The following is a 12,264-nucleotide window of genomic DNA, read 5'->3' on the forward strand; positions in this document are numbered from 1 at the left end:
TTTGATCGGTGTGTAATTCATATATTTTACTATTAATTTGGAAAGAAATGTGTATTGCCAGATGACCACAATAGTACAATAATTGAGTTAACTTTTGTATTTTAGAGTTTTACTTAGAAATTTTGGAGCCTGCGAAACCACTAAAGATCATATGAGAATATGTCAAGTTTCTCAACATTTTGGTAGTTACTACAAAAAATTTACTCCCCCAAAAATAGGTTCCTGAATTTTTCAAAAATTTCTTACTCTACTCTGTAATGAGCTGTTTTTTATTTAATAGTTTATTTTTCAATTGTTACTATTTATTTGACCCATAAATTATGAATCGCATAATATTTAAGACTTAAGAGTAGACAAAGGAGCCAGACATTCATGGCTGTATCGTGTTGCCATTTGAATTATATCCGCATACATGTCCCATGTGAAAATCGATCTGGATACTGAAGAATGTCTGTAAATCCATTGGGACACATTTCTATTTCTTAATATCTAAACTATATAGTAATTAAATCAAAAGAAAATAATATTTCATAATGTCAAACTCATATTTTACATGAAGTCAACCATTTAAGAGTATACCCACACATACAATGCGCCAAGTATATTAATTAAACTAAAATATGCAGAGTGAAAAATAAGGGGAAGGACAATCAATTTTGGCTTCCAAATTGCTTCTGAATATCGTTGAAAGATATAGTGGCTGATCCCCTTCTTTTTGCTTTCTGCTGAGAAGGATGTTCTCTCCACCCCGTCATGTATATAACCTACAAAGGCAGATCAATGACCATATAACGCCCATCTTTCATAATTAGTTGTAAATTATAACTTCAACTGATCCAAAATTGTTCCAAGTCCCATTTTTTTCACTGGTTTTAAGTTGGTTTACCAAACAATTTTACAATTTTTAGTAATGTTATAACATTCCATTTTTGTTGAAGCATAAAGAGAGCATATGTATTGTGAATTTGTCGTTTCTGAGGATGCAACTTTTACATGCTGTAGCTAACTTTCCCCATGGGGATATTTTTTCATGCCCTTAACTGAGACAAAGAGGCAACAATAACGATCCTACTGATTTACACTTTCACTTCCACATATATACCGGACTATCAGTTCAATCCACTACTACCACTCCCCTATAGATGTTCATTGATTTTGACAGGAGTTAATTTATAAAAAGTTTAAGAGAGATGGTCAGGACATTTTCTTCTGAATAATAATAAAAAAATATATTTGCAAACCCAATACCCCTAACCTAAGAGAAAAACGCACAAAAATCAAATGCAAGTCACCTCCCATGCAAACTGATCACAATTTACTTGGTTCGGCAATTTTTTTTTTAATCAAAGGTCATGGATTCTGCCTTTTGAGCTAAACCATGTCATGGTAATCTAAAATCGCATGAATTGACTAGATTTCTTAATTCATTTGGATCAAAACAAGTAGCAATCGCCTCATAAACCTACACTACTATAAGTAAAAATAAATAACTCCCATGGACAAGCATATACATATCTTAGAATACGAGTTTGGACCTAAGTCAATCCCCAAAGCTAGCTCATAGGGTGAGGGTTGCCCTTCACTTATATACTCTATCTTGACTTTATCTCTAGCCAATGTGGGACTTGGATTTTTCCCAATACACCCTCTCACGCCCAGTACTTATGGACTTGGTGCGTGAATAATACGGTGGGTAACCCATTGAATGAATCTTAAATATGCTCTAATACCATCTTAGAATGTGAGTTTCAACCTAACTCAACGTCAAAAGCTAACTCAGGGTGAGGGTTGTCTCTCACTTATATACTCTATCTTGACTTTATCTCTAACTAATATGGGACTTAGGTTTTTCCCAATATCTTTCGTCCCATTAAACCTACAAGGCTACAATAAGTAAAAATAATTCATTCCTTCACAAACCTCTTATGCATATTGTGGCAGTGCATTACTTGGTCTTGAAGCACTTAGATCATGCTAGATATAGTTTATTTTAGTGTTGTGTACTCTGTAATTTGTTGACATATATTGTATGTGTATGAAACAAATTGATTATGCAGGAGATAAAACTGAATTTTTTCTATATGATTTTACTTATATACGTGATATACATTTTACACATTGGCATAACTTTTTTCTTTTTAAGTAAAAGAGTGTAAATGCATCATAATTTGAAGAAGGATCCCAAGTCCCAACTATGTTGGCACCCTCAATCCTACCAATCATCTGCAGCACCCCTTAATATATGAAAAAGCACAGTGGCATAACTTATATGAATATAAATGTGCATCCAAAGAAACACAGTTTGACCTCAAATGCTTAAACCTCTCTCCTTACTGATTTAGGGACATGTCTGGTTTGCAAAACACAATTAGAAAGAGACGGCTTTGATATAAACTACACTACTGGTTTTGCTATGAATAAATCCTCTATTTTGATTACCTGGAATGTTGCAGGTACAGTGCCGTCTTCTGCAGAAAACATTGAATCATAAATAGCTGCAGTTGCTAACGCTGTGTCCCTCTTTAGGATCTGTTCATACATGCATAACCTCTTTTCAGAAATGTAATACAACATCCAAGGCACAACATTTGATACAAGGAAATTGTATTTAATATCCATTGGTATGAAAAGAAAAAAAAAAATACTTTACATTGTTCATTTGATAAAGAGCATTTGTTTCACCCATTGCACGGAGATGTTCTATAAGCTCCAGAGCTGCACAAAACAGAGACAAGAATCACCATTACAAAAATGTATCACGAGTTGAATGAGGCAATAAATTCACACATTATTCAATGAATAAGTAACAACTTGAAACAATTCATATATGTGTAAAATATAAAATTTAATTATAAAACCATACAGAAATTGAAAATGACAACCACTATTCCTTTCTTGGTTTTCTGCCAGCATTCCCTCACTCTCTTAGCTTTTAAACATTTTCTATAAGTCCTCCTTGTGAAGTGGAAATTGTGTTATTCCCACAGTGGATATTCTTTTTAGCACATATTGTCTATGTGGTGATCTTTAGTCTTATGGCCTTTACTTACTATGCACCTACCAGTAAGCAATAAAAGTTACCATGCTCATATCTCAGTCGTTGGTCATCTACCAGAACTGAAATTCCAAACTAAGGAAGAATATATGTAGCAAAAAATTTAGGACGCACTCATAATTCATTTAATTCATGTCACGCACGTGGAATAATTCAATTATTAAATCAAATGAAATTTCTCACCACTTTCATATTTAACTACATACTCATCAACATCAACCCCTGGAAGGGTGAAACCTGCCCTAGTCAAAAGATTCCCAGCATCTCGAACCTGAAAATGGAGGACAGAATGTCTGCTCAGTTCCAGCTTTCTTATACTATTTTGACAAAAAATACAAGTCTTCAATACAACCATTAAAGCTACAACAAGCCAGATTAACTAACTGGTCTTTAAGAAGCAGGCAAGACTAATATTTCCATGATGGGCATATATTAGACCAACCTATTTGCTTCAAAATAAAGTTACTTTCACACAAAATCATGGAATTCATGATGGCATTGCCAACAGACAATGACAAGTAACACAACCACATCATCCTATTCAAAAGAGACAGTAAAGTATTAATTCAAAATATAGTTGATCTTAACTGATAAATAAACAAATCAGGAGATAATACTTTTGCAATAACATGCCTGTGCCAAAGGTGATACTCGGGGACTGATCCCTCCTTCACGCTCCATTTGTGCCAACGTACAAGCTATTCTGAGCTCCCTGGTAGCAGCACAAATATCATTAATTAGAATGCCCCCATCCATTTCTGTTCCAAAGAAATTTCAAGAAATAAAAATAAACATTGTCACTTTAATGTTTCTCCACCAAGAATAGCTGCTAAAAATAAGCCATCAGGCTTCAATGCCAATCTAGACTGCAAAACATAAAAATAAAAAATCAGATAATAATAAGTATGCTTAAATATGTTTTAGGTCTGTGTTTGGGTCCCTAATAAATTTTACCATTGCATTGGATCTCTGATATATCAAAACTTTTGCTTTAAGTCCTTACCGTCAATTAAGTGATGACGTGATACCATCTCAGCCCCTGATTATATTAGGAAGATATGTTCATAAGGTGTCAAATCATTACTTAACTAATGACAGAGATTCAACACAAAAGTTTTGATATATTAGGGATACAATGCATCAATTTTTTTATATTAGGGACCTAAAACATATTTAAGCCTAATAAGTATGGTTGAATTTAAGGGACAACATTAGAAAAGAAAGAAGGCAGTAACCTGTATCATTGCTCCAGGCAGATCATTAGTCCAGTGTAGTCCCAAGCAACTAACAACCAAATCCACAGAGCTGCAAACAAACCAATATATAAGTAAGAACAATCCAAAACAGAAAAGCGTGACATGAAATAAAATCAATTATAATTGCCTTTCTTTGATAGGAAGAAACTCTTCGTCAGCAACAAGAAAGTGGGTCTCAACGGTGGCATTGTGGTGAGCATTTTTACAGGCTTGAAGCATATCATAGGAGGCATCCATGACAATAAGCTTTTCCACGCCACCTGGGGCTGGGATCAATCAATTAATCATAATATAATGCTAATAGCATGTGGAGAGTGAGATAGATACCAGGAGGAGCAGAAAGAGAGCGCGTGATAGGTTGTAATGAGCCTCCTAAGCATAGCGCAGTTGGAAAAGTCTTCTTACAGTCCTAAACAACAACAAAGAGAATTGAAGTTGGAATTTAGAAGGGAAGGGAAGCTAAGTAACTAAAGGAACCTGCAAGCGGTCCAAGAGATTTTGAGCGACGGTGTGAAGAAGAGGGTCGTGTGAGGGAGTCAACCATGCGGCTCGGTCACGTTGTGTGCGCTTCAACTCGCGATCAAAGATTTTCACCTTCGAATTAGATGTCGAGAATCTGCGAAATGCCAATGCCAACGGCAATTGGTGTTTGCGCCGAAGCCAAAGGGACACTGCTCTCATTTTCTTCTCAATTCTCCGCCTCCAACAAGCAAATCAAAATGGGATTCATGGGTAGCGTGTGAATTGCCCCACCGGGAACAAACTAAACTGCAGATGGACTAAATTCAAATTTTCCATCCTGTTAGCCTCTAACAATTTTAAGGAACAAAATAGATATTTATTCATTTTCATTTCATAAGAATTGGAGCTTAATTAAAGGTAAATTATCACTTTAGTCTTTTGAACTTTGAAGTTATCACTATTTTTATGACATGACACAAAGAATAACATGATAAATCTATAAGGCAAAAGTGAACTTCATGTGCTGGGTGCTGGGCTTATGGACCAACTTATCATTTTTATCCTTTTGTTTTTATCTCTAAAAGTTACCATAAAAATTGATCATTCATTAGTTTCATTTTACCATTGAGAGAGAAGCACATAAACCACAATAAATAATGATGAGTACAAAATGCAAAAGGGTAGGAACTTGGATGTGAAGTTTTTATATCTTAATATATTCCTTTTGGATTATTTTATGGTCTATCATCATAAATCCTTGCATGTCTATCAACAAGGTGATTTCTTCAATTATCAAAAAATACATTAATTGAATTTAATAATAATCACCTTAAAAGTTAAATCTATTATGATTCCTAATTTGTTGATAATTTAAAATTTTATACACTAACATGTCTTTTTTGAAAAATAATTTTCTCGTACTCATGTATTAATTCCTTCTGAATCAACATTCTCTAATGTTGGCAGAATAATCTCAATTCAAGTTTATACTTCCTTTCCGTATTAAAAAAATGGAGTCTTGCATGATATGATGGGACACTATTACTATAAATGTTTGCGGATTGATTATGAGATGACTTAACTTTGTCAATTCAACTTTTTTTGTCACCCCTAAATATGAATATAAGTATACATGGCAAAATAACATGACAAAAGACAAATAAAAAATACAAAGATTCATAATATAATACCTCAAAATACAGGGACAATAATGGCAAATTGAGTTTTGTTCATTATTCAATCATCGCATGTACGTGCAATATACAACATACACATCCCTATATATAGCACCATTTTAACAAATTCACATGAATTAAGAAAAAATGTTAATTTAGTTAACTATATTAATTAAATAACTACAGTTAGTTACTCAGTTAGTTCTGTTATGTTTGTTAAGCTGTATATAAACTGAGCATGTATTGATTGAAGACATGGGTTGAATAATAATATCTTCCTCACTCTCAATCGCTCTCTTTCACAAAACTCTATTAGAGAACCACTAATCCTAAATCAGAAAGGACAGAACAGAGAACAAAGAGAAGTAGAGACTAACAACACATAGGAATAGATAGACACACAGAACAAAGGAGTAGAGTGTCTCTTACAAAATATAGAAAAAATAGAGAGAACAGACAAGGAAACAGATTAAATAATAGGAGGAAAACAAGAAAACAAAGAATGATACTCAATCAATTGTTCACAGCAGAGTCTGTCACAAGATTTGGTAGAAGTGTTCAATCAAAGAGGTCTCATTCAAGTCAAGGGTTTGAGTTTGCGAAAGATGTGAGAACACTTGTAGTAACCACATTTAAAGAACATTCAATGCAAGGGAATAGTCACTGAAGTCTGAACAATCAGAATATGTGGTGTTAAAAAGAAAGAATAATTCAATGTTAAAATCTGGCATACACTCTACCTATTCAAACACAATTTTAGTTAGATAAAAATGCATTAAATCTTACAGTTTTGAACAGTCAATTACAGAATTATTTTAGTGCATTCATTTTTATAATATGCATAACAAATTGCTATCTAATTACTCAAGTTTATGTTTCTGTTCTTAATAATTTGCAAAAAAAAAATTGTCAACATGTATTTGGTAAATGACGGTGTTTCAAGATATCTAGCTTTTTGAGAGTGACATTGTTACGTACTGAACCAGAAAATGAAATAAAAGTGTAATCTTCATTTCTAAAAACTCAATATCTGCCCTGGTATCTATGTGATACAGCAGATATGTGAAATTGAACCAACATTCACAAAAAAGGTAGCCAGCAGCAAGCTGCCTATGCTTAATAATGCAATTATAAAATATTGACTTTACCTGCATGCCAAATATAACAAGAGATTGGAAATATTGATTAAGAAATGCACCAACCAACACAGGAAGAAACACAACCTGGTGAGGGATCTCCATGAGAGCAGCCTCAGCAAAAGGTGTTTCTTTCTCAAAGGAACTTGTGTTTTTGGATATGATGTCCACAAAATTAACGTGTTTGGATGGAGTAATTAAAGTGAGTAAAGTATTTTAACTGAGATATTAAAATGATTCCTTGTAAAATGATCTATTTGGATAAGGTATTTTAGAAGTAATTAAAATGTCATCATTTTTTTGAAGCATTTTAATAAAGTAAATTGGCAGGATTTCAAATTCTCACCAAAAATAGAGGAATTAAAATTTCCAGCCACTCTCAGGCTCTCTCTCCCTCTCAGCCACATGCTATCTCTCCCTCTCAAGTCTCAGCCACTCTCACGATAATAGCTCTCTCTCAGCCGCACGCTCTCTCTCACGACGCTAGCACGCTCTCTCCCTCTCACCACACTAGCTCTCTCCGTACCTCTCTCTCCCTCTCAGCCACCCTCACGCACCACACCTAGCTCTCTCAAGTAAGTTCCCCTTGCGATTTCGACCCACTCTCACAGTGCCATGGTGTGTTCATTTTTTTTCTTTAATTTGTGATTTATTTTTTATTTAGTTGTTTGATTTCATTGGTTTTGTACTGTGGATACTCATTGTTTGATTTCGTTGCTCATTGTTTGATTTCGTTAATCTGTACTGTGGGCATTTTTGCAAATTTGTTAGGAACAGACCACGCACTGTAGGTGCTTGTGTTTATTCTTCTATAAGAACTTTGGTTTATAAATCTAGCTTTGTAACCCACCCATGCCTCCGATTTGAGCATGTGCTTGATAGAGGGCATTCTTTGCAGAACAGACAAGGGTATGTTTTTTAGAAGAATTAATCAGATTTGAGTTATTGCGTAGGTGAACAAAGGATGGTGCCTGATGAAACTGATTTTGTCTTATTTAGAAAAAAATTTAGTCTAAAGACGAAAAGCCAGCATGGCTTAAAACTATAAATATGTGCTTATTGCATTATTGTAAGTTAGAGTTAGTAGATTTGTTAATTTGGTTTATAAATTCAAACTTTCCTGTCGACATTATTATTGGAAAAAAGAAACTAAAAATGGCTTGTTAAATTTAGAGTTATTCTCTTAAAAGTTAAAATCATTCATGAGCTGCAAGAAGCTACCCAATGTACTGACTTCTGGACAGATGTAAGTAACTAAAGATGTTGATATTTGCATATAATCAATATCAATCATGGTAGGTATTTCTTGTTGATGCAGCCTGCAGCATTGCCTTTTACCTTATTATGTTCTAAAATGCTTCCTTATAGATGAAACCATAGATAGAACATACTTAATTCTTTGATCCTGCAATCCTCCTCATTTCTAGAAGAAAAAAATTCGGGTTAAAAGGAGCGGATCCCCTATGCTGCTGTTTAGTCCCATAAATTAACCAAAAATTTAATGAAGAAAACTTCTGGCCAAGGTCAATAGCAATTGATGAAAAGATGGTTAGGCAAAAAGTAAGGCACTCAGGATATTTGTAAACTCCTCAATATCTCAACTGACCTATTATGCTACTACTTAAATGTGGACCACTACTAGGTAGATGATGAAGTTAAATTCATTGGAGGCTGAATGACATTTGTTATTTGTTCCCTCTGATAAATTTCTCTACAGACATAATAGAGTAAATACATGTTTAAGCTTTACAAACATGTCAGGACTATTGATGATGAATTTGAAATTAGTAAAAGCACAGTGAAATAGATGATGGAGAGAAAACACTCACCCGAAAGCCAGAATTGGGCGTGCTAAAGATCCTTACATTCTTGATATATTAAAGTTTTTATTTTGAGTTTATATTATCAGCTAAGTTATACTTACACCTTAAATACATAGGTTAAATTTTAAAACATAAAAAATAAGATATTTGATGAAATTCTTGGGGTGGACTATATACAGAGTTTGTAACATATAAATTTGTAAGCTTCGTCTGGTTGAAATGTTCCTTTGTACCCCATTCTTGAATAATTATATTTTCACTTTTGCTTTGTAGTGGAAAATGATAGTCAACTTTATAGCTACATTTACATCATTACTTTTTATTTTGGGAGAGACCTTATGCCTCTATTTGAACTATTTGAGATTCTAATTGGCATTAGCTCTAGGACTTGTGTCTTCTCAATCAAAACATTTGTGTTGAGCTTGGGGAATACTCCACAGATTTTGATTAAAGGTGTCTAATCAAACCCAAAAAGAAAAAAGAAAAAACTTCTTTTTTTGACTTCTTTTTTTGTTGTGTATATATAGTTAAGAGACATTTCTTGTCATCCAATTTATATTCTGCTAAAGTTAACCTCTAGGCTCTTGCTTGTGACACACCTAATGTAGAAAAATATGGGCATTAAAATTTAGAGCTTATTTACATTTTTTATCTACATATTTGTTTTAAATCTCAAAATATTATCGTATATCATTATCATGCAATTTGGATTGAGAAGAAATGGATCCTAGCATAGTTAACAATGCAATTACTCTAACTTATATTTTCACTATAGTTATTTATCTTTGATATTTTCCCTGTAGTTATTTGTCTTTCCTGTTGTGACTTATATTATCTTGTTTCTTCTATGTCAGGTTATCGTGAGCAAGGAATAGAGAGGAATTGTATTCTTACAAAGCAAGAGAAAAAAGTTTATTATTCTAAAATTGTTTGATTATGTTGTTTGTTTTGGATCCTCTAATTTGTAAAATAATTCGTGAATTATTGAATATTATAAGTGAAGTGATATCAATGTTGATGATATATGATTTTAGATGTTGACATGGATTGAAGTATTTTCTTCCATTAAAATTAATATCATTTGAATTTTGTATGAGATAATTATCATTAAATTACATAATTATTTAATTTTAATATGTTTTTTAAAATTATTAAGAGACTAGGTAATTAATTTTTTTTAGCAAGAATAAGGAATTACATATCATTCATCTTTTAATTTTACAGTATTATTTAATCCAAGTTTTTTTTGTGTGTTACTACAAGAATATTGTGTAAGATTCAAAATTGTTTAGCATTACAATTATTTTGATTATTTAATTATTAAATATTAAAAAAAATTATTATTATATATTTATAACATTAAATTTGTTTTGAATATTTAACTATTTAAAAAATGACTCATATTTATTTTCATTCAATATTGAAATTTTAATTTTAAAATAAATATTTAAAAATGGAAACTTAAATTTCATTGAAATTGAATTACTTTGTCCAAACAAGGAAATTAAAATACAAGAAATTGAATTGCCTCATCCAAACAAAATATTTACAAATAAAAGAAATTTAAATCAAGGCAATCAAAATGCTGTGTATTTAAATTTCCAAGTAATTTTTAAATCCCCCATCCAAACACAGGGTAATTGCAGAAATGGGGAAAAGTGCTTCAATAATGAAATAAAAAATGGATTATATTTTTCCACTTGGTCCAGGAACTTCTGTATCTGTATTGTTCTATCATTTATATCCTCTGCAATGGGCTGTCTGATTCATGTGATCACGGTTGTTACAGATAAGACATGGCTTACTAACTTATGTTTGCTGTTGAGTCATCCAGGTCCAATATCCAGCAGAAACAATTAATACTATTTCCTTTTCAGAGTTCAAAAGCCAGCTTCTTGAAGTGCAGGTAGTCAACAATTTTTGTCCTATACTCATGAATTATAACCACAAGTCTACAACGACTTAATCTGATTTTGTTAATCTAATCCAATCTTGGTAATCTAATCGTAGGCAATTTAATCCAATTTTGCAGTTTCTATGATTTCAGTCTGTGAACTTGGAAAAGTAGGTTGCTAAGGTACGCTTTTCTCTAGTCATTTTATGCAGTCATTTGGGTATCCCATTCTGAAGGAAATCTACTAAATCTTTATCTAAATTATTTATGTGATGTCATTCTCTGTTTTCTAATTTTGTTCCCACCAAATTTATGAGAATTCAAGAGTAGATTAGTATGTTAGTTGCATTAGATTAAAACTTATGATGTATAGATTTGTATGTTTTCAAGATTAGAATTAACACATAACAAAGATAGGCACAAAAACAACAAAGATTCAATGCCTCAATCGAAACAAAACAGTAACAATCAACTCAAACCTTAGCACACACTACCAATAATTCATACTTTGGCCTATTCGGAATTTGCCCTGTTTTGCAAAGGAGATAAAGCCTCACCCTGTATCTATGTGCATGTCTTCAAACCAAAACTGAAAAACTAGATACCCAAGTACAAATGCATCAAACATACTGACTTGAAAGAATTGCGGCATGTATACTCCGCACCAATCAATCAATTATTTCTCACTTTCCCTTTCATGCAGATTCACAAACACACGGTGCCCACCACCTAGCTCGACCCCAAACTCATCCAAATCCACACCCACTAAGAAATCAATCAGTGAAAAACAAATCAATGAAATAGAAAACAAAATATAAATCAATAAAATCAAAATTGAAACAACAATCAAAGAAAAAATGAAACACAAATTATTGATCTCTGAGATGGGAAGAGAGATGAACCAATTATGACCACCGTGCGTGCGAGAGAGATTGCTCTGAACCACCGCGAGCAAGGGTTGCAAGCGGAACCAGCGTCGAGCGAGAGTGGGAGAGCTAGGGTCGCGGGCAAGAGAGTGGGAGCTAGGGTTGCCAGGGAGAGTGGGGTCGCAGTGTGTGCCTGTGAGAATTTCCAAATTCTCCTGTTTTAGTTAATTAGAACTCAGTTAACCGTGTATAAGCACGGGTGGCTCCACTTCGTTGTTTTTTTTTTTAACTATTGAAATTGTTGTTAAATTAAAAAGTAAAACATGTCAAAAAATATAAAAATGGTAAGAAAAAGTATAAAAAATCACAATAACTTTTTGGTGAATATAAGAAGTTGGATCACTAAAAAAATAGGTATCTCCATTCCCACTTTCTTTCATCCTTTCCCATGTTTAAAATTCTCATTTTATCATAGTTTAAGCGATGTATCAATAATATATAATTATTATAACCATATAATTAGATCAACAATTTATTTATCAAAAAAATGAATGAAAATGACTTATAAACTTAGATAATTTTACATTTCCCAACTAT

General features: G+C 32.8%; 1 protein-coding gene across 5 annotated transcripts; it reads right to left on the minus strand.

Annotated features, from left to right (window-relative positions):
• Window positions 1-420: 420 nt before the first annotated feature.
• LOC114410501 (putative methyltransferase At1g22800, mitochondrial) lies at window positions 421-11,896 on the minus strand. Of its 5 annotated transcripts, none has more exons than XM_028374491.1 (12): window positions 11,704-11,896; window positions 11,436-11,566; window positions 4,789-5,090; window positions 4,639-4,720; window positions 4,439-4,577; window positions 4,291-4,360; window positions 3,857-3,921; window positions 3,689-3,767; window positions 3,239-3,326; window positions 2,651-2,715; window positions 2,440-2,529; window positions 421-764 (listed from the first exon to the last, which is right to left on the minus strand). In XM_028374491.1, the coding sequence occupies exons 3-12, from the start codon at window positions 4,990-4,992 to the stop codon at window positions 651-653; spliced, it is 996 nt and encodes a 331-aa protein (XP_028230292.1). In that variant the 5' UTR covers window positions 4,993-5,090; window positions 11,436-11,566; window positions 11,704-11,896; the 3' UTR covers window positions 421-650. The 5 variants fall into 5 exon arrangements, with proteins under 5 accessions (XP_028230292.1, XP_028230291.1, XP_028230293.1 ...); XM_028374490.1 differs by having other exon boundaries at window positions 11,359-11,566; XM_028374492.1 differs by lacking the exon at window positions 11,436-11,566 and having other exon boundaries at window positions 4,789-5,079.
• Window positions 11,897-12,264: the final 368 nt, after the last annotated feature.

The sequence above is a fragment of the Glycine soja genome, chromosome 4 (assembly GCF_004193775.1).
Source record: "Glycine soja cultivar W05 chromosome 4, ASM419377v2, whole genome shotgun sequence".
Taxonomy (NCBI): Eukaryota; Viridiplantae; Streptophyta; class Magnoliopsida; order Fabales; family Fabaceae; genus Glycine; species Glycine soja.